At 47.4% G+C, this 22,352-nt stretch overlaps 1 protein-coding gene across 2 annotated transcripts; it reads left to right on the forward strand.

Moving 5' to 3' along the window:
• Positions 1-12,953: 12,953 nt before the first annotated feature.
• TNFSF10 (TNF superfamily member 10) lies at positions 12,954-21,422 on the forward strand. Of its 2 annotated transcripts, none has more exons than XM_072344102.1 (5): positions 12,954-13,282; positions 15,691-15,843; positions 16,785-16,827; positions 17,188-17,298; positions 18,612-21,422. In XM_072344102.1, exons 1-5 carry the CDS (start codon positions 13,142-13,144, stop codon positions 19,058-19,060), a joined length of 897 nt encoding a protein of 298 aa, XP_072200203.1. In that variant the 5' UTR covers positions 12,954-13,141; the 3' UTR covers positions 19,061-21,422. The 2 variants fall into 2 exon arrangements, with proteins under 2 accessions (XP_072200203.1, XP_072200204.1); XM_072344103.1 differs by having other exon boundaries at positions 12,990-13,282; positions 18,615-21,422.
• The last annotated feature ends 930 nt before the right edge of the window (positions 21,423-22,352 follow it).

Raw genomic sequence — 22,352 nt, forward strand, 5'->3', positions numbered from 1 at the left:
GGCTGAAGAAGCTGGGGCAGTCCTCACTGGAGAGCAATCTCCAAGAGATGCTGCTTCAGTGGGAGTCAGCCCTTAAATGAGGTCTCAGAGGGGATGGAGTCGAGCTCCACCCCTTCTGGGAGCACAGCTCCATCACTCTCACCTGTGCTCCCACAGATGACCCCACACTTGCCTCAGCTGATTAATCAGAGGTTCAGGCTGTGATTACCCATCTCCCATACACAGAGCTACAGAGCTGTGCAGTCCCATGGCTCACTGCGAGCAATGTGGCAGCTGGTGAAACAGAGGCTTCCAGACAACATCTATTTTTAAGCATGCTCTAAGGAACCACTTATTAGGAGTATATACATGCATACATACACTATGTGTGATGTGTGAACAGTAACAAACCTAGAACCACTTCCTTAAGGATTATAGGCTGACTCTTGGTTCGTAGTGCTCCTTTCACTCCAATTAAAGTGAGGCTGTTGGCATGAATTTGGCCTCAGCCCGCCTATTTCAGTGACTGCCATCAGCCTGATTTTTGGGCTGGTGATTTTCTCACCTGATTGCATTTCCAAGGGAGTTTCTGAGTTTGAGCAAGAACTAAAAGACATGTCACCTTGAGGCAGATGCAAGTTCATACTTACAGCAGCTGCCCATCCCACCTTTTGGGGGCCACCCAAATGTACATCCTAATTGTAACTTACTTCTTGGTGTTCCTTTGAAATACATCTTTATCCTCAGTAGAGACCACTCTGCTCTCTTCTGCCTGCCCAGAACAGTATCACCTCAGCTGCAAAGAGCAGAGAACCTGCTATTTGCATGTTAACCCACCAAAGAAAACTCAGCTGCACGCTCTTCCTCCTGACACTTCCTCAACAGGCTTGTTTACTCGCTCTGTAACCGGTGAAGGGCAGCTTGGTTAACTCAGCTCCAATCTGTCACTCTACTTGCAGGTGTCCACCTCAGCCTGACCCCATGTGACTCAGTATGCAGAGCTGGAAGCAAAACCAGCCAGCCTGTGAAGCAAGTCAGGACACAGAAATCATTAAAAGTTAATATCAGTACCAGGGTTTGCAGTCAAATTTCTGTTTTCCAGCTGAAAAACAAGTTAAGGCAGAAGGTGCTTTTCCTGTTAATGCCAAACCCCTTCTGTGAGCAGCACCGCTGTCGGTCTCAGGATCCAGCACTGTCATTGCAGGAGAAGGTTTAAAAATCAACATGAGAAGCAAGAGTGGGAGTGAGTTGTGCTGAGCTCTCCCACCAGCAGCACAGGGCCTGGTGCAAAGGGAGGCTGAGGATGTTTACCACGTGTTGGAGAGGGGAATTCCACCTCCCAGTATCACTGTTAGTTTCTCAGCAGCATTTGTCTAAGTGCCAGGTCTGCATGAGCTTGGAGGGTGTTGGCTTGCTCTCCACTGGATCTGCAAGCTGAGGCTGGTTCAGGAGCACTTCTTGCACTCCTCTGCATGTGCCCACCTGGGCCCAGCCCTGCACAGGGCAGCTCATCTCAGTGTCAGCAGTTTGCTCGAGCAAGTTTTGAATGCATAAATGCACGTTCATCAGCTGCCAGGATCCTGGTTCCTGCTGTTTTGCTCCTTGACTGTCCACAGCACTGAAAGTGCTCCAAGCTTGGCAGCATTGGAAGCTCCCCGAAAGTACCCTACTCCTCACAGCAGCTGGAGAGACTACACTAATCGTTAAGGAAGAAATGAGGTGATTGAGGTATCAGCACATTGAGACCTCAGCTACAGCCTGCTGCAGCCAAGAAAAAGCCTGTTTTCTTTAGGAGCTGCGGGTCTGCAGCTGATGGGAGTCCCCAGCCATGGGGCACGTGAGGACCTGGGGTCTCCTCAGCTTTGTCACTGTGAGGGACCAGTAGGAACACAAGGAACTCAGGCAGGCTTCTGCCCACACATGGATAATTACCTCATCTAATCTGCGTGTGAAGGAGCCCCTGGCACCAGCACAGGGCAACCTGTGACAACAGGCACCTGGAACAACAAAACCCGACTGGGATTTTACCATAACCCTTCCCAACAGGCAAACTGCAGCTTAGAACAGGTGTGTTCAAAGCATTCCGACCTGGTGTTTTCCCAGAGACCAATAAAACAATCAGGAAAACTCAGAAGAAAACAGAGCTGTTGTCTCTTATCTGCTCAGCCCTATCCCTAGGATTGCTTCCCTGAAATGCTCCTAAACAGACGAGCCCTCAGTGAAGCAGAAATGCTTCCCAGGTGACACGGGGCTGGTGTCCAGACATGGGAGCTGGCTGCAGCCCCTGCATGCAGGCACACCCAGCCATGTGGCTGGGTCCTTCTGGAGCTGCATCCCTCCTCCAGAGTAATGGCAAAGAAACCTTGGGTAAGATTTGTTTCCCCTGTGGGAAGAAAGTTTCGGTTATGTTTTTGCTCTCATCTATCTTGAGCAATAACCATTAAGTGAAATGAGTCCAGCAGGGCAAAGTCACCAGGCTTATCCAGCCCTTTTTACTTCCCACCAGGGCTAACAGAAGCAGGCGAAGTGTTGCAATCCAACAGCACACAGTCAGATATCACCACTCCTGGCAGGCTCTGGCTAGCCAAAAAGTTTGCTGTGGAACTCCTCCTTGCACAGCTAGAGAGAAGGTATAGACTTAAGGAGAGCAGGATTTCTGTCAGGTCTTTGCAACAAGGAAGCAGCAACTCTCTCCTGCAATAGTGTTTCTATCAGAGATCAAGAGATGTCTTTAGAAGGTGTTTTGCATGCAACTTGCATGACTCACATATTCTCACCACAGGGAAGGCCATGCACCTTAGTGGTATGAGAGATGAGTGTTCTTGGCTCCTCGCTGGCAAAGCCAGTAACCTGACCTTGCAGACTTTGCAGGGTTAGTACCATCTCAGCCTATTTTATCTTTATTGTTTTTCTCCTCAGACTGTGTGACAGGGAAATAACCACAGGAATCTGGCAGCTGTGTTCAACACTGGTGCATTCCTGGCTTTTCAACTTACTGTAACTGCACACTGAGTCAGAATGTTGGTATTTTTTGATGGTCTGTTTTATCCTGGGAAAGAAGAGCAAGGGAAGTTTGTCTTTCATCTAAGTTTGCTCCTTGAAAAACAACAGCGGTGCGTCTCACAAGCACATGCTCCCATACAGGTAACTCGGTGCGTGGTAGGATGGATCCACTCAGATCTGCTGAACTTCACCTGGGAGGATGTGGGGAAGGGAGCAGATGGGCCCCAGCATTCAGCCCTGGCAGGCACTGCCAGCCTCGCTCATTACCTCACCCTGAGCACTTCTCGTCTCACCCAAAGACTTCATTCATACACAGTAACTTCCAAGGTGCACCAAGCCAAGCAGAACATTACTGAGGTACCCACAAACATCAGAAGCTTGAATAATGTTTGCTCTCCAGCTCCAGCTGAGTCTATGTTTACCAAAAGGTTTTGCAGTAACGGTGACATCTTCCTTTTCTCTCCTTATACAATTAGGTGCACAACTTGCTCATCCCAATTAATTTAGTCTTTTGAGAAAAATAAAATCCATATATGAAATCTAATAGCACAGGTAGATCTGGGGGGATTAACAATATGAAGGAGAACATTGTCAAGCATATAATGATATTTCGTGGTATGTTTGCTACAGCTAATGCTTTTAATTGCATTTTCCAGTTTAATTCTAGTAGCCAAAGGCTCAATGCACAAGGCAAATAAAAGACAGGATAATTGGCATGCCCAAGTGCCTCTTTTCAACATAAATCAGGCAGGCAGCAAATATGAACTGAGCATGGAGGTCGCTCTGTTGCAGTTTAATTCTCACACAGCAGGATGGAAAAGCAGGCTGAAGTGCATCCCGAATGTCAAGAGGGACTGAAGCCACACTATCCCCTTCCACATCAGCACCTCACACCAGTGTGAGAAAGCTCGTAGCAGGCAGATTGAGGAGGAATAGGAATTGGGCAGAGCCATCTTGCTTTTGAAACTGCTAACGTTCATGGAGACAGAGCAATTTGCTCATCTGCCTGAGTCCTGTGTACCAAGACAAAGTGACCAGGTATTTATCAGCACTGCCAAGCTTCCAGGGCTCCTTTGGGAAAGCCTGATTCCCCAGGGCTCTGTGCAGCAGCTGCAGCACAGCCGGTCACCTTCTCTGCTGGCATTATCTCAAATATGTCTGTTAAATCTGAGAGAGCTTCACCTTTAATGCTGGTAGACAGTTGACCCCATTGTGTGTGCATTGCATTCAGAGTTCCCAAAGCCTGGCAGCTGTTCAGCAGGTTTTGAAGCATTTTTTTTGCTGAGTATAAAGAAAACGTGTCTGTATTTGGCTTCTCCACAGACTCTTTGGCCTTCCAGCCTAAGAAAAACACTACGGCAGTGTTGTCAATCACATCTAGTTTTGGAAAGCCACACTGTTTAGTACAGTGTTTCCAGGCTGTCCGCCATAAAACAAGCTCGTTCCTGCTGCACTTCATGTGAATTTGGGTATTAACTGGAATAAAGGTAGGATCGAATCCAACGTGCCATCCCAAAGATACCTGCACACATTTCAAAGCCCAAATTCATCAACTGTAACAACAAAACATTTGTGGAAATTCCAGGCAGGGAGAAAAACCCCATATGGAATATTTGTTGTGTGTGTGCACAATGCTGGCACGGGGCCTTTAAAGGGAAACAGTGGGAGTGAGCAGCTGGGAGTCACACAGCAGCCTGCTGTTGGCATCAACAGGTCATTCATTCTACTCTGTGTCAGCATACAGGTGTGCTCAGCAGTGACGGTGCTCCTCCAACAACTCTTCCTCTCCACCAGCTCCCAAAGGGCCATGATGTTTCTCAGCAGCCTGAAGGCAAATCCCCTTTAGCTGCGTGTGTCCCTGAGCACAAAGCATGCCTCTGCATCGCTTCTGTGGCTCTGCAGGGGTTGTCTGTGAAGTGGGGTCTTTGTGCACGTGCCTGTTGATGCCTCCCAGTGCACAGACATATTTGGCTTCCCTGTACATTTAGCTTACAGTCTTCAATTCAGATTAGCGTTACCATGAGCACTACTTTACAGTCAAAGTGGGGTGTTGTAAGGGATGGAATCCAGCTGTTCTTTGTTCATCCAGTGCCAGTGATTTCACAACACTTGGTGTGCAAGTTATGACCGCTTTTTACAGCCCAAGCACCAAGCTGTGTTCCCTCCGCTCAGAGCACTCACAACACGGAGCAGAGTGGCAGGGAAGTGCATTGCCATGACTGGGAACAAAAGCTTCAGACATAAATATTTGGCTTTTGGAAAAGCGGATTCCACAAACAGATAATGGATACCTTACAAATGCTCCTTGGGGCGTACAGATGTTCCTTTCCTGGAAACATTCAGCTGTGCTGCTGACCCAGTGAAGCACGATGCTGACCACCAGCTGACCTTTCTCTGATGCCATCTGAGTCAGGGTAAAGCACAGATACCTCTGCAGCTACACAAAGCTGGTGACACTGTTATAGATTAATATGGTGTCTTAAGCAGAACGCAACCTTTACCTTAAGCCTTTATCTTGAGATAATGCTTTCTTGCATTCAACACTTCCATCCAGAAAACACATCCCAATCCAGATCACCTGGAACGTAAACCCTGCTTGTTCTCTCTTACCTTCACAGGACTCACGTTCTGCAGTAACTTCTGAGACCCACCAAAGAGCAGAAACTAGGGAGAAATTCTGGAAGACACACTGTGGTAGGAAGAAAAACCACCCATTGAGGAACCCAGAGAGCACTCTGGAGTGCTGGACAGAGTGCACACCTCCATCAGCTGGACACAGTTTGGTGTCTAAAGGAACAACAGCAAGATCAAGCATCCATTAGAATGATTTCTTCTCCTTCCATGCATTCCATCATGAGTGGTGAGAGGAGCTGCAGGGCTTGGGAATGGCAACCCACAGGATATCTCACACCTGGGCTGTCCCTAAGGAGGGAAGGGACAAGCCCAGCAACACATACACTTCAGTGGAGGTAGAGCACTGCTAATCTACATCAGGACTTACATCAGGGCTCCTATCTACCTTGGTCCTGCTCTGTGAAGAGCCTGAATTCCACAGCAGGCAAAGAGACACTTGTTTGGTGGAGTGCAAGGGGTTCTTCTTTGAGCCCGACCAGATGGAAACACATTGAGCTCAGCAGTTGCACTGGGAGTTGACACACTTCTTTCAAAACAAGCACAGTGCCAGATCTCCAGGAAGGCAGCCATGTTTCAAAAGGGACTTTTTTAAACAATGTGCTCTCATCTGCTTTTTCCTCTTAGCAAAACTTCCTCACTTCCCAGTTTATGTCTTCCATTGTTTCCCTTCCAGGTCAGATCTCAGCTTCTGGCCCACTCTCTGAGCATATTTATTTGTTGAACACCTTGCAGAAAACTTTGAAGGACTGCATTGTCCTGCTAATTGATTACAAGCATGTTATCTGCAATCTGCTGTCCCTGCCCAGCTATTGTGCTCCCTTGGGAATAAAACACACATTATTTATTTGGAATAAGTGCATGTTATGCTTATAACAAGATAAGCACAGAAAGAAATTACATATTAGAAACATAATTTTTCTGTTCACAGTAAGGCATTTGATACTGTCTCCCATGACATCCTTATAACAAAGCTGAGGAAGTGTGGGATAGACAAGTGGACAGTGAGGTGGGTTGAGAACTGGCTGACTGGCAGAGCGCAGAGGGTTGTTGGTGGTGGTGCAGAATCTGACTGGAGACCTGTAACCTGTGGTGTCCTCCATGGGTCTGTTCTGGGTCTGGTCTTGTTCAACATCTTCATCAGTGACCTTGATGAGGGGATAGAGACGACCCTCAGCAAGTTTGCTGATGATATGAAGTTGGGAGGATTAGCTGACACGCCTGAAGGCTGTGCTGCCATTCAGCAAGACCTGGACAGGCTGGAGAGCTGGGTAGTAAGAAACCAGATGAAGTTCAACAAAAGCAAGTGTAGAGTCTTGCACGTAGGGAGGAAGAATTGCATGCACCAGTACAGGCTGGGGGAAGACCTGCTGGAGAGGAGCTCTGCTGAGAGGGACCTGGGCGTCCTAGTGGATAGCAGGTTGGCCATGAGCCAGCAGTGTGCCCTTGTAGCCAAAAAGGCCAATGGCATACTGGGGTGCATTAAAAAGAGCAAGGCCAGCAGGTCAAGGGAGGTGATCCTCCCCCTCTACTCTGCCCTGGTGAGGCCTCATCTGGAATACTGTGTCCAGTTCTGGGCTCCCCAGTACAAAAAAGACAGGGATCTCTTGGAAAGAGTCCAGCAGAGGGCCACAAAGATGGTGAAGGGCCTGGAGCATCTCCCCTATGAAGAAAGGCTAAGCGAACTGGGTCTGTTTAGCCTTGAGAAAAGAAGACTGAGAGGGGATCTAATCCAGGTTTATAAATATCTGAGGTGTGGGGGCCACAGTGGCAAGGCCAGTCTCTTTTCAGTGGTACGTGGAGACAGGACAAGAGGAAATGGACATAAGCTGGAACATCGCTGTGCAACCTGGTATAAGGAGCCTGCTTTGGCAGGGGGGTTGGACTCAATGATCTCTAGAGGTCCCTTCCAACCCCTCCAATTCTGTGATTCAAGCTAGGAATATAAGCACTTGAGCAATATATGCATGCATATACTGAAGGCATATACTCAGAATCCATCTGATTTGCCAAACCTGCATACCTCTATTCTGAGGACCATGTGTGCAAATCCCAAATAATCTGACTCCTGCTGGAGGTGGATATGGTGTAAATGTGAGGTTTCTGCAGGCTTGGCAGGCTGCTGAGGGATGCTCTGCACGTTATCACAGCCTCAGATGACCCTGGAGAAAATGTCTGAGTGAGCAAAGAGGATACGACTGAAAAAAAACAGGCTGTGTATGGAATATTTATAAAACACTTCTAACTCTTCTCAAGATATCCAGAGAGTAGATGAGGAAATTGCTGCTTGACAGTAGGTTCTATAGGCAGGCTGCAATAAGGGGTGCTCAAAATGCACATCCATTACTTCTGGGTGGTTTATCAGTTTTGACTGATTCAAAATTAAAGCCAGAACCCTTTCCTTGTCAGCAGTGGTACTGGTGTCTTAAAAAGACACAGAGAAGCAAAGGAAATGCAGTTGTGTGCAAATCTGCAGAGCACACCAGGGGTCTCTGCTCCCAGCAAGGGTCCAGGGCATGATCTCTCCTCTTGGGCAATCACAATGGAAAAACCCTGATAACCTTCATATCTAGATCTGTAAGAGCAACTCATTGTCCTCTGCTATCCTGTAATTTAAATAACACAGGTAGAGCCATTGGCTGCAAGCAGAAGCAGCTGGCAAACATATTGTGCTATGCAGTTGTCTTGCTGTTCGAATTAACGTAATTACACGCCCAGTTCTCCTATTTCAGTTGTAACAGTGAAAACAGTGAACTTGCTGATAGCAGTGAGAACAAGGGCTCTGCTTCCTAGTTTAGGAGCTAAGCTCTTGTGTCAAAAGAGCAGTTCAAAATTCACAGCCTGCTCTTAGTATTCACACTTCAGCCACCATGTGCCACTTACCCAGCTCCACCTTCCACCTTTCTCTCCAAAATGTGTAATGGGGAAGATGGGGCTGTATTTCACTAAATAAGGCAAATGTCCTTTATGCAGCTGGGCACTGGCATGGAGTAACATCAGTGTGGTTTCAGTATGGCTCAAAAGTGTTGGTTGTTAAACTGTGGTGGAAAGGAGCACATGAATGACCCCAGCCCTTCTTTCATGAAAGGGGAGCTCAGGCCACAGCCTTGGATGAAGGCTTTTTGTGCAGCCCTGTACCATTTTTCCCCTTAAATATATTACATAAACTCTTTGTGCCACCACATCATAAACCAGCCATGAGAACTGAAGAAGACAGAAGAGACCTTCCCAAATGGCACCACTGCACTGTCCCAGTGCCAGGCTGGAAGTGGCTGCTGGAACAAAGCATGGGTGTAACTCAAGTTTGTATTTAACACTTCCTTTGTCAAAAAGCACTGCAGGAATAGAAACTACTAGCAACAAAGGACACAAAAGCAAAACTGAAATTAAAAAATCCCCATGAAATGTTCTCATAAATAGTAGCTATTTCTCATAAATAGCCTTCACCTTCCAAAATGAATTTCATGATGGATAATAATCAGGCAGATCTTCCCCCCAGTCTGTTTGAGCAGCATGAAAGCACAGGCTCCCCTCCTCTCCTTGAGCTCTTCCCTGACCCAGTGTCTCCTTGCACTGGAGTGTTTTCCTCATTTAATCTAAGATCCATGATCAACTGTAGGAGATGGTGTTAAGGTCATATGTAAGTCATCACAAGATCGTGTGTCTCCTGCCATGTTTTGCTGTGCTGTGCAGCTTGTCATGCCCTCAGCTGTGTCCAATGGGTCTGGTGTCCCTGATACAAAACAGCTTCCAGAAAACAGAGTCAGTACAAACCTTTTTGTAAGTGATTTTTGACCTTCTTTTGTGATCTACCTTTGCATTGTGACCCCAGTTGTCCTGGTCAGCTCCAGCACAGAGTGGGAGTGAATAGCAAGGCACTGCTGCTGCCCCCAGCTCCAAAGGAACCATGGTAAAAGAAGCAGCTCCAAGGGGGTTACAAGGAGGAGCTTACAAGGCTTGCCTGCCTCCTCTGCTGGTGTGGGGGCAGTGGGGATTTTTAAGACCTCCCTACTCTACCTGCTGCAGGCCCCTTGCACACACCCTATGCATTACCTTCTGCAGCCTCTCCTTCCCATTAAATGTTCCGGCCATCCTCCCCAGTTATCCTGCCCATGCTGATTTCCAGTTAAAGAAAGACCCAACGACTCTACACAAACGCATCCACTTGGAAACACAGTCTGAAATGGTGTGGATCCCTAAACACTGTGCACTCAGATCTGAGAAGAAATGCGAGTATTCAGTGGGTACTCAAAGCACCTTTGTGAAGGCTCTTTCTAACCGTTGCCATTTTATGTTTTGTTTTCAAATGCACTTTATTTGCATTACCTGAATAAACCCTCTGTTAATAAGTTACCTGGCAGCTCTGAGTGACCACAATAGTAGTTAATCTGCTGATAACTTTGATATTCAGACAAATAAGAGCAGTGACTGAACAAAGTCGAATACAAGTTGGGAATGTTTTACTTGCTGAGAGAAGTCTCTGTGGTTTGCTTGTGTGTTAACTCACATCTCAACTAATGAGAAAAAACAAGTATTGCGAGTTACTCAGAATGAAGGGGCTGCAACAGCAAATGCACAGCTCTGAAACTGGCTGTTAAAAATACTTTGTTCCCTACCTTAGGAATTTAGGAATTAGCTGTTTATTATCGGGAATCTTTCTGAACATCCTTCCCGAGTAAATAAGGAAATCCTTCTTAAAAGAGCCTCAAGAAGTGTTTGTTAAACCTTTCTGTTCCAAGACACTCCAGTTCTCCTCTCACACACTGCTGTCAGCTTGAGTTCAACTTGAAAAAGCCGAGCCTGGCAAAGCAAAAACCTGAGCTCTAAGGGTAAATACACTGCAGCTCAGTGAAGTACGCAGCAGTTTACTTTTAGTTAAATATTGCTATAGTTATATTCTTCAGTTAAATATTACACAACTTTGGAGTAGGAATGGTGAAAATAAAGGCATGTTGACCCAGGAGACAGCTCCCCTTTCAGCGCTTTCTAACTACTGCCATGAAGTCTTTCAATAGATGTAAAAGAAGTGGCAAAAGAACATTTGTATCTCAGTATCTAGATCAGAATACATAGCATTCAGCAACTGACTGGTGTCCACTTCCCCTGAACAAAGCAGCCACCAGGCAACCCAGCACCTTCACAGCACTGAAATGGCCATTTCCTCATAGCAAAACCAAACTGAATGTAATGGCATACCCACAGCACTCAGTACCACCATAGGTGACAGATCTTCCTACACATGCACAGGTGTTGGTAGTGCAAGATACAGACACAGCTACTCCCTGCACTCATTAGCCTGCCCCCAAGATGGTCCTGGCAGGAAACTAGCTGGGCAAAGCTGGACAGACATATGACATCTGCTTCACCATGAAGAAGCATCTGAAAAAGACTTATTTGCATAGAGATCTAGCATCCTAAAGAGAAATGTTCGCCTTTTGTTTTCAAGGGAGGTTAAAGGCACTCATCTGTGTTGAAGATAATCAAATTTCATGCTTCAGGGCTTTACCTGATTGCTCAGTAGGACAATGCTATGTGCAAAGGACAATTCTTCCCCTTGCTGAAAAACACAGCGGCAGCAGCTCAGTGTGTTATTGCTTTCCTCCCAGCTACATCCAGAGCTGCAATGAACCTGTTTCAGTGCTATAGCTTTGCTTGTGTGATGCAGAGACAGGATTACCCATGGCTGCAGACATGTCTTTTGCTCTCCCAGGCCCTTGGCAGCAATGAATGCTTGGCAGCCTGGCTGTGCAACAGCAGTCACTGCATGGCCAGGCCCTGCTGCGGGGTCTGCTCCTGCAGGAGTTGCACCTCTGTGGTCTGAAGGAACATACAGGGAAGTATATCCTTACAGCCCCTAACAAGGGATATAAATGTTACTGAGATTGTAAAATCATCTCAACTATCCCAAATGAAGTTTTTAGAAGCTTTACTTTTTGACCAAAATCTCATTCTAAGACAAACAAACATTTTGAAATGTGAGACTGCAGCCCCAGATCAGAGCTTGCAATGCGGGTGCATTTTGGGGATGCTAAGCCACTGCTGTTGTGTAATGCCATTGGCTCTTTAGGGCATGACACCAATAAATTCATCCTCATTCCGATTCTGTGACAGTGCAAGTGATGATTAGCTCATGAATTTGCAGTGGTTCACAGAAAAACATGAGGTTGAAATCTGGCACAGGAAGGAACAACAGGAGCCAAGATCTGTCCCACACATGCAACATTAACTCTCTGCTGCCCAGCATGGACTGTGACTTTTGTCCCTTTTGATACCCGTGGGCAGAGAAACCACTGTTGAGAACTGAAACTTATCCAGAAGTTACCTCTGCTTTCTCTGCCTTGGAAAATGAACACAGACCTGCAGTGCTGGGGCTCGTGGGATGATAGCACTGATAACAACAACCATCTGCATCAGTTGGGGAAGTATAGAAATAAATACACACTAACCTCCATCCTGCTGTGGAAACATCACTTCCAGGAGGAACAGTTCCCAGGCATCGTAGCTCAAGGGCCAGGTGCTTCCCTGCCAGACCAGTAACACGGATCCTGAGTCTGCAGCACGGATTAATGCTTATCCCTAGTTAAAGGCTTCCCTGGGCAAGCTTTAATGGGATAGAAGAGCCAGGAAGGATCAAGGGTTTTGCTAGTGAGCTGCTTCCATCCAGTGCTTTGAATCTTTGAAATTAATTCAGTGTGAGTTTACATCTATTAAAGACAAAACCTGAGTGTGGAAAAGCAAGCACTGGAAATAACAAACAGGTTCACTACAAGACAGACACTGGAGTCTGAAGTGCGTCCAGAGGGTAATGGGGCCGCAGGGGTCTGTGCAGAGATCCTATGGGGAGCAGCTGAGGGAATGGGGTGGTTCAGTCTGGAGAAGAGAGGCCTCAGGGCAGACCTTATGGCTCTGTGCAGCTCCCTGAGAGCAGGCTGTGGTGAGGTGGGGATCAGCCTCTGCTCCCAGGTAACAGCGATAGGATGAGAGCTGATGGCCTCAAGTCGTGCCAGGGAAGGTTCGGGTTGGATATTAGGAAGCACTTCCAATACAGTGTCAATGAGGGACATGGGCAGTGGGCACGAGGGAATGGGTTGGGGTTGGACCTGGGGATCTTAGAGGTCTTCTCCAACCGTAATGATTCTGATTCCTTACGAGATGCAGGAGCGTCCAGCAGATGCTTTCACTTTTGTTTCTCTTGCGCTTCTGTCCGTTTTGAAAGTAAACAGAGAAAGAAGAGCTCTGCTTCCTTCAATCGAAGTCGAACTCCGTGCAGGACAGGGATAGACAGGGGTACAACCCCTCGCAGTCAGCGGGACTCCTCCTCCACGTTAGTAGCGCACTTTGCAATCGACTCCTAACAACTTCTCACGTAGGAACGCGGTAGGCGTATTAAACAAAGCAGCGCAGAAGCCGTTTTTTACGGGCGTTACCGTAGGCGGGAGCGCGCAGGGGGCGGCCCGTCACCGCCTCCTATGAGGGGGAGGCCCTTTATAGGGGCTACGGATGCTCTCCGCACGATCCCGGTGCTAAGATGCTGCCCGCGGAGGGGTTCGGCCCCGCGCACGGGCTCAGCCCCGCGCACACCTGCGGGGCCGTGCTGGTGGCTGCAGTGCTGCTGCAGTCCGTCTGCGTGGCCGTCACCTACGTTTACTTCACCAACGAGCTGAAGCAGGTGGGTGCCGCGGGGCGGCGCGAGCCTGGCAGGTAGCGCTTGCTTTTTGCTCCTAAAAGTTACGGTTGTTTCGGTTTGGGGTGTTTTGTTTGGTTTTTTTTGTGGTTGGTTTGCTTTTTCTTCTGCGCGGAGTTTGCAGACCCGTATTTGTGCACAGCTGTGAGTGCGGGGCCTCAGCTCCCCCTCCGGATGTCCCGCAGACAATGGTAACGCGCCCGACTAAAGCTGAGTGGGGGGCGGCGCCTTTAAGAGCCTCGTGCAGCATCGTGCAGAGCCGGGGGGCACAAAACGGCCTCCAAGGCTGCGCTCGAGCCTTGAGCCCTCGGTCCGCACCGTCCTGCAGTGCTCGTGCCCTGGCTGCACGTGCATCGCCCTGCTGCATGGCGGGACCCCGCGCCGCCCTGCATGCTGCGGGTACCCGCGTGCTGCCTGCGATGGGGGTTGGTGCTTTGGGAGGGCGGGAGATGTTGCTGCTAAGCTTATAGCTGCGCCCTGCCTGCTGATGGCACCGCGGAGCTGCACTGATTTCATTTCATTCACTTGCAAAATACTGAGAATAAAGACTAATACATAAACATCAGAGTGCAGTTCAGAGCGCTCCTCTGTCCCTTCCCTTTACACAAAGCCCGGAACAGAATCACAAAATGACCCGGGTTGGAAGGGACCTCAAGGATCATGAAGCTCCAACCTCCCTGCCTGGCAGGGCCACCAAACTTCCATGTTTACTAGATCAGGTTGCACAGTGCCCCATCCAACCTGGCCTTGAACACCTCCAGGGATGGGGCATCCACAACCTCCCTGGGCAGCCTGTTCCAGGACCTCACCACTGTCCTAGTAAAGAACTTCCCCTTAACATCCAACCTAAATCTTCCCTCTTTCAACTTAAATCTATTTCCCCTTGTCCTACTATTATGGAATAAAACTCTCGAGATGCATTAGGACTTTGTCTGCCTGTTTGCCTTGTTCTCAGGACTGGCATTTCTGCACCTTCACCAAACTGCTAATGCTGATATTTTCCTCACTACCAAACAAGTAACATAAGATAGTGGCTTTTTTTCTCCCCATCCAATCTGAGTGCTTGGATCCACCCGTTTGTTTTAGCACTTTTGCTATTGAAGGAAGTGAGGAGATGTGAGCACAATAAAGTTCATGGTGCTTTAGGATGTGGGCTGCAAAGAAAATAGCCACACATTTCCTTGTTTTGAACACAGCCCCAGTCCTGGGGCAGGAGGGGACAACAGGGCGCTCCTTATAGGCCCTGTCCTCAGACTCAGTGCTGCAGATATGCCTTATCTGGGCGAGTCCTGCAGAAAACTGCCTTGCTTTCTCTGCCCATAAGGGAAACAGCCCTGCAGTGCCATGTGGGTTCTGGTACGAGATTGTGAGCCCTGAGGATTTCCTAGTGGAGGGAAAATGCAGTTGCAGTGGCAGAGGGGTGAAGTGCTGGGGTTCAGAACAGGTGAGGGAGAGGCAGAGGTGCAGTGCTGTTTACCTGCGGATATGAGGGAGAGGCCTGGAGCCAAGCACTACCCCATTTGGTGAGGGAATGACAGCAGTACTCCATCTGCACGCTTGTTTTTGCTAAACTCACTGAAGCAGAGCAGCATGGCTGAATCCATCAGAGCCCTGAGCTCTAAGGGCTGCTTTTCCTTAAAACCACACAATTTTAACCACTTTGGTGTGACTTCTTGAAACAATAGCCCTGATTTTCAAATACCACTCCAACCAGAGCTCCTCCTGCCCCAGGAGTCAGCATTTCTGCTGCTCTTGCCTCTTTATCAAAGGGTTCACTTACCCTCTGGAACCAGAGGGTACAAACAAGCCCGTGCCATGAGCACTCAGCAATCTAATTCTGTTTGGACCCAGATGTTATCTTTGTTGTCCGGTCAAACACAGACCTCAGGCAGGATATGGGTGGGATACATTATAGACAACCGCAGGGTTGTGAGTGGCACTGGCTAATAAAACAGAATGGAGAATGCCTTTACGGTTCACTACTTGATTTTATCCTCAATAATCTGTGAAGGAAAATCCCTCGTGCAAAAAGGAAGGCTTTGAAGGCAGAACGTGACAAATTCAAGACATTAATCTGAGTATTGAATGTTCACAAAGTTTGTTTGTCTGAGTGCTGGTTACTCACACAGGTCCTGGTTACCCAGATACTTGACGTCCATAGAGATAATATAAATGCATTCCCGCATATGAGCTACCTCATCATAATTAAATAAATATGTAAACTCAAGATTACTTGCTCATTCTGTCTCTATATTCACAACTTGTACCACACTAGCAAATAACTGTAAGAAGAGAAAGCGTGTTCCCACACATAGAGAGCTCAGTGACGTACCCCAGCTGGAGGGCTGTGAGCAGATCCCAGGTGACAAATGGTGGCTGTTCTCCTGCTGCAGCTCCGGGACACTTACTCCAAGAGTGGCACTGCTTGTCTGACCGGGGAGGAGCTGGGAGACCTCATCCAGAACTTGGACGTGGTGGAAAGCAAAGACAGAGTGGCTGACCCCTGCTGGCAAGTGAAGTGGCACCTGGGAAAGTTAATCAAAAAGGTATTTAGGAGCTGATGTGCTGGAGTGGTGGAGCGTGGTGCTGTTAGATCCTAAAGCATGTAAAGAATGCTAATAGCGGGATGAAGTGGGAAGTGAAAATGAGCCTGGCTGAAAAATCAGAACTGTTTTCAGATTCCCGTCTCCAGCACGTGAAGAGCTCCTCTCATGCATAAATATTGACTTCAGGCTGAAACTTACCTGAATGCAAATCTTGCATCCCAGAATGGATCCTGCGTTTGCATTCTGAAATCTTGTCTCCTCTGCGGGAAGTTCTGCAAGTCCCTGCAGCCCTGCAGGAGGAAAACATTGTGTTTACAGATCTGACCTGTCCACCGGCTCCTGCTTGCTTGCAAAAAGCTTGCCTGGATGCTGCTGGAGATAAATCTTGGATGGGTGGATGAATGGGTAGTGAGAAATGTGTTGGGGCAGAGCAGGCAGCTGGCTGCAACCCAGGGGCAGCATCCATCAGCCAGGATGAATCATCCCAGAGCATCAGCAGGGCTGCTGCACCACTGCGGGTAACCAGCAGTCAGCAAATGGGAAGGAGGGAGCTGCACAAAGTAAGACATCCCGAGTTAAAAACTCAGGTAGGGGTATTAAATGAAAAGTCATTTCCCAAAGCCAAGATCCCACAGATGTGCAGCACTGCCAAATGTGTGAATGGAAGCCGGTCCTTCTTCACCATCTCATTTAAGAAAAGCATTAGGGTCTGATTTTGCAAGAGATTTAAACCCAGATGGCTGAGTTCTCTTGAAAACGTTTTCCCTAGGGTTTGGTTGCATAAAAGATATGAAATACTTCATTATGACAAATTAATAGGCTTTTTTATTAGCTTGTTGATCAAATTCAGAATGGCATGCATCTGTGAGTGGGAGATGAGAGTTTTCTGTATCCTTTGCTTTCTGCTGACAAGCTAATGAGTTTTCTCTGTTTGTTGGCAGATGATGTCAAGAATCCTTCAGGAAAACATGTCTGCAATCAACGGTACGATAATAATTCTATTAATTGTGGTAAAAGGGAGCTGCTGGTGGTGTCTGACATGGGTATAGTGACTTGAGTAGTTCTGTAAAACCCAGAAAACGGGGACTCGGGTGTTGTGCAGTTAATACAGGGCATAGGACAGTGCTTACCTGTTTCAGGAGGGCAGATTTCCAGAGCCAGAAGGGCAGTCCTAAAGGGTCTGAGGGGCAGTGAGGTGCCTGACCTGAGGACGAGCCAAGAGCATTTGGTTTGTAATTTAACCAGTTAAAAACCTAAAGCCAGACAGCACAGCTGCGCTCAGCAGGGGACAGACACATATGTCCTTGCTTCTCACTGGTGACCCCGTTTCTCATCCCCATGTAGGTGACAGGACTCAGGCACTGCCGCGCAGGGAAGAGCCACCACAGGGCTCCACGCTGAGGATAGCAGCACACCTGACGGGCAGCAGCAAGAGGAGCTCCACATCCCCACACAGTAAGGGACAGCCTTCACGCAGCAGTCACAGAGCTGCCCTCTCACTTGTAGCTGGAGTTAACATAGGCTTTTATACTTGCATGGAGTTAATAGCAAGAAAGAAATCACGAGTCTCCTTGTCCCACAGAATGTATTTGTCAGTTCATTGCAGGTGGAGGCCGTTCACGAGCGGTGTCCCTCAGGGACCTATCTTCAGTGTCTTTATCAGTGACATAGTGGGATTGAGTGCACCCTCAGCAAGTTTGTGGATGTCACCAAGCTGAGTGCTGCAGTCAGTACAGTAGGTGGAAGGGATGCCATCCACAGGGACCTGGACAGGCTTGAAAACTGGGCCAGCAAGGTTCAGCAAGGCTGCATGCAAAGTGTTGCTCTTGGGTTGGGGGCAGTCTCAGATACATGTGCAGAATGGGAGAGGAACTTGCTGAGAGCAGCCCTGTGGAGAAGGGCTTGGAGGTCCTGGTGGACAAAAAGCTTGACACAAACCAGCAGTGTGCTCTTGCAGCCGAGAAGGCCAACAGTATGCTGGGCTGCCAGCAGGGAGAAGGAGGGAATTGCCCTCTTTGTTCTGCCCTCCTGAGGCCCCATCTGGAGTGCTGTGTTCAGGCCTGGGGCCCCCAGCACAAGAAGGATGCGGAGCTGTTGGAGCAAGTCTGGAGGAAGGACACAAAGATGATCAGAGGGCTGGAGCACCTCACTTATGAAGAAAGTCTTAGGGAAACCTGGCTTGTTGAGCTTGGAGAAGAGCAGCCCCTGCCTCCCCATGGCAGGGAGTTGGAACAAGATGCTCTTTGCTATCCCCTCCACACTAGCCATTCTTTGATTCTCACAGGATGGGAAGAAAGCTTGTTCTCTTTGGTACCTCACTGACTTCTCCTTGGGAATCTTCATTGGATAACAAAAATTCTCTTCCTGATGTTAAGCTTTCTTCTTCTCTTTCCTTTAATTTCCTTCTGTTGCAAGCCCCAGCTGCTATGGCGACAGACCTATGGGCAAGGAGATGTGACATTCAGGCCCTGTTAATGAAAGGCTTCATGGTGTTTCATCAGCTCGGAGGGTACCAGCCACAAATTGATGTTTTAACTTTGTTACCAAGTAACAACACATCGGCTTTTCTCTTTAATTGGGAGCAGAAAAAATAAATAATAATGAATTTCATGTGAATTCTCACATAGTGCCAAACAGCTTAATTGCGGACTAATTGTTTTGAGAGGATGGAGCTAACAAACTGCTCTGGGAAGGGCAGGTTTCCTACCTGTCTGCTCGCAACAGGTACATTGCAGGCTTTTAACTTCACATCTCTCTTCTTTCCCAAGTAGATTACTTGTCCCACAGAGGCATCGGGCAGAAAATCCACAGCTGGGAGTCATCAAGGAGAGGCCACTCCTTCCTTTACAACGTGGAGCTGTGGAACGGTGAGCTGGTGGTGCCCCAGACAGGCTTCTATTACATCTACTCACAGACTTACTTTCGCTTCCGCGAAAGTGAGAATGAGGACTCAGGTTTGTTGGAACGAATAAGGAATCCCAAGCAGCTCGTCCAGTACATTTACAAACTGACAAATTACCCAGATCCCATTCTGCTCATGAAAAGCGCAAGAACAAGCTGCTGGTCCAAAAAAGCTGAATATGGACTTTACTCCATCTATCAGGGTGGGGTGTTCCAGCTGAAAAGGGAGGACAGGATTTTTGTCTCGGTCAGTAACAGTGATATAGTTGACATGGACAAGGAAGCGAGCTTTTTTGGAGCCTTCCTGATTGGTTAAAATACAAAAACTGTGCTCTGGAGGAAGCAAAGCCAGGACCAACCCAAAATTACGTAAAACAGGATACAAAGCAGACGCCATAACAACAGCAGTAAAACCAGGCTCCCTGTGATCCACTCAGTCCCTCACTGCCATGGCCAGGAAGGAGCTTGGCAGCAGGTCAGCAATGCTTTGTGTGGCACGAGCTGGGCATGTTGCGTACAGCCCAGTGCCATGCTGTGTCCTGTATGCACCATGGAGCCAATGGGGCTGGAGGGAAGGTTCCACCTGTCATCTGCATCTCTCATGCAGGGAGCCCTCCTAGTCCCCAGTGGAACTATTCTGGATTTTTTTTTGTTGGAATCAGAGTTTCCCTAAGGGGAAAAGCCATCGGAAGCTCACACTGCACGTCATCTCATCTCCCAAAGCACTTAAGCACCTAATTAATTTTAAGCGTACGCAGTCTGACTAAATCTGGGGTATTTACATGCTTGAAATTAAATATGTGCTTAAGCATTTTCCAGGATCATGGCTTGAGTAAGCACACCTCTCTCCCAATCAGTATATCGCACGTAAAAACAGCTGCTGAAAGGGCACAGGAGAGGTGCTGAAATCAATCAGTATTTTGGTATCAGCACATTACGGCAGCGCCTATTTACCTAATTGCTGCACTGCAAAGATTTCACCGTGCCTCCAACAGCCTCAGTAATGCAGTTACACTTGTTGACAGCAAGTACTTGATGTTAAACAAAAACGTGTTTTTCTCTCAATGTTGAATCCTATTCGACATTTGCCACAAATTGAGCATGACACAATTATTCCGTGTTTACTTGCACTGGCCCGGATTATGTAAAGGTGCAAGGCAGAATGACAGCCTGATGACTAACGTTTAAGGGGAAGCATACGCAACTATTCATGCTTAACCAGCAGCTACAGTTCAGATAACGCTATTTTGATGCTTATTTTGTTTGTCGGAATGGTTGCAAAGCTTTCATAACTTGTTTGAAATTTAAACTGACCACTAATTGTTATGAGCGGGACTGCACTTGGATGTGAGTCTAAGTTGGATGGGCATAAATGAGCACATCTGCAGCAGTGTCATGGGGACAAAGTGGGGGGGAAAAAAAAAGGACAAAAAAGGTAGATGCTTTGTGAGTGCTACTTTCAGTCAACACAATATTGCCAGGAGAGAACCTGTTTGTTTTTTAAATATATTAAGGTTGCCGTGGGAACCTTCCCATTCACCTTGCATTGTGGTAATTAAATCTCTGTGCACAGAGAGACGTGCATCCTTCATCTCCGCTTTGTCAACAAGAGGCACTGAAGGGGCACAAGGGCCAGTGCTCACCTGGGCTCCTCTGGTCGGTCACTTCAATAGCAGAGACCTTCACAACAGCAGAGACCTTCAGCAGAGCCCTCCTTTTGTTTTCAGGACAAAGAAACACAGGTGTGAGCCTGAAACAACAAGTCCAACTTAAGCCTGCTGTTTCAACACAGCATCGTATATAACGATTTCAATGGTAATCAAATCTGTGAATCTCTCCATCGTTTATACTAGAGTACATGGTTTGGATCCAACTCAAATCTGTTTTGACACAGAACAGAAAACATACCTGGAGTTGCCTTCCCAATTTCAGGACTGAATTCAGAAACTGTTTTGCCTGGCAGAGAAGGATGGGGGGGCACCTGACTTTTGTGGCTGCTTATCTTCCTGCATGAACATGGTGGGGGGGGAGGGAAAGGTTGTTTGTTTGTTTGTTTGTTTCCAACAATTTCTGTTAAAGATATTTTTTTAAAGTTATTTGAAAGAGATTTTATTTGAACTGTGAAAAAGCATTTCCAGTGCTTTCTTAAGGGTCGGAAGCCCTCGATGTGGGTAAGAACCAATTTGTGTAATGTAGCTGCTGTGGGCTAACAGAACGGGATCTGTGGGGGACGCTTGCAGCTGACATGAAGACAAACTACGACACTTTTTGCTTTATTCAATGTTCTCTCTCTGGCTCCCGGTATCTACTAGGATGGGGAATTCTTTGCTCTCTCCTGGGCATTATATTTCTAAATCTAAATGTACCTATTAGGCCCTGCACGCAGAGCAGAGGATCACACCAAATAATCACGTTTTATTATGGAATAATCCAAAGGGATGCTTGCCAGATATTATCCTGGGGAGAGACTGTCAAGAGGTGTCTGACAGGACATGTTTGAAGATTAATGGAAAGATGTATCAACTTCTGATTGTGCATTTGCGCTGAGTCACACTACTCATCTCACTTCATGATGAATGGTGAATGTAGCAAATTTTTATATATGGGTGTGGGTTGTGGTAAACACGTAAAGGTTGTAATTTTTCTACATCTGTTTTATATAAAACATTTTTAGTAAATACTTACTGAGCACTCTGGTGTTTATTGGCTTCCATAGCAGCAGCCCAGCCCCATGACTTCACCCCATATCGCAGGGATGCCTGCAGGGGATGGGAAGAAATCATCCCTTTTGTACAGTCTGCTTTTATTTCAACTCTCTTTTCTGGTGTTTCCATGGGAAAGGGGACTTAGCAGCTAACTGCCTGTTATTTTACCTTGCATTGCTTCATTACTGCTGTTTTTCTGCTTCTCTTTGCCTCACAGTAAATGTAGTTGTTATTGCTTGTAGTGCAGCAGGATTTGCTTGGCCAGGCGGGATCAGGAATGCATTCCTTGTACTCTATGCAAAGAGATAAGAATCCTGGGTCAGACGCTGGGGTTTTAAGATCTGTAATTACACTTTTCATACATATGACATCTACATTTCTGGGGCTAAGAAAAGACTGAATGCAGTGATCAAAATAACACAACTAACAGATTGAGATGAGAACTTGCTCATTCCTCCAAGGTGCCTTGCTCCGTTCAGTCACAGGAATAGAAGATGGGTTAGGATCATTTGGAGTCTGACCCAATTTTCACAGGTTGGACTTTTTAATGTCTAGGTAACATGGACATTTGTAGCTGTTTCCCTCAGAACTCTCTCTTCCATTCATTCGTTCAGACAGAAATTGCATGTTACGTCCCATGAACAAAAAAACACCCATTCTCCTCTGCCTGACAGGGCATCCATCCCTGCTAAGTACCAAAGCACCACACTGCTGCCTGCTCTAACAGCACTTCCTTTCCTGTAGCTTTGCTAAGCCAGTAGTGCCATCTCCATTAGCTCCTTGGGAAAGTCTTCCAGGTGACATCAAATTGGACACTGGGCTGTGACAGATGCTGTCTGACTGCCGGTGCTCAGGACCACAGGGCAGCAGGTTGGGGCAGGAGTATGTCTGAGCAGCTTCCCC

Source organism: Excalfactoria chinensis, chromosome 9 (genome assembly GCF_039878825.1).
Source record: "Excalfactoria chinensis isolate bCotChi1 chromosome 9, bCotChi1.hap2, whole genome shotgun sequence".
Lineage (NCBI taxonomy): Eukaryota > Metazoa > Chordata > Aves > Galliformes > Phasianidae > Excalfactoria > Excalfactoria chinensis.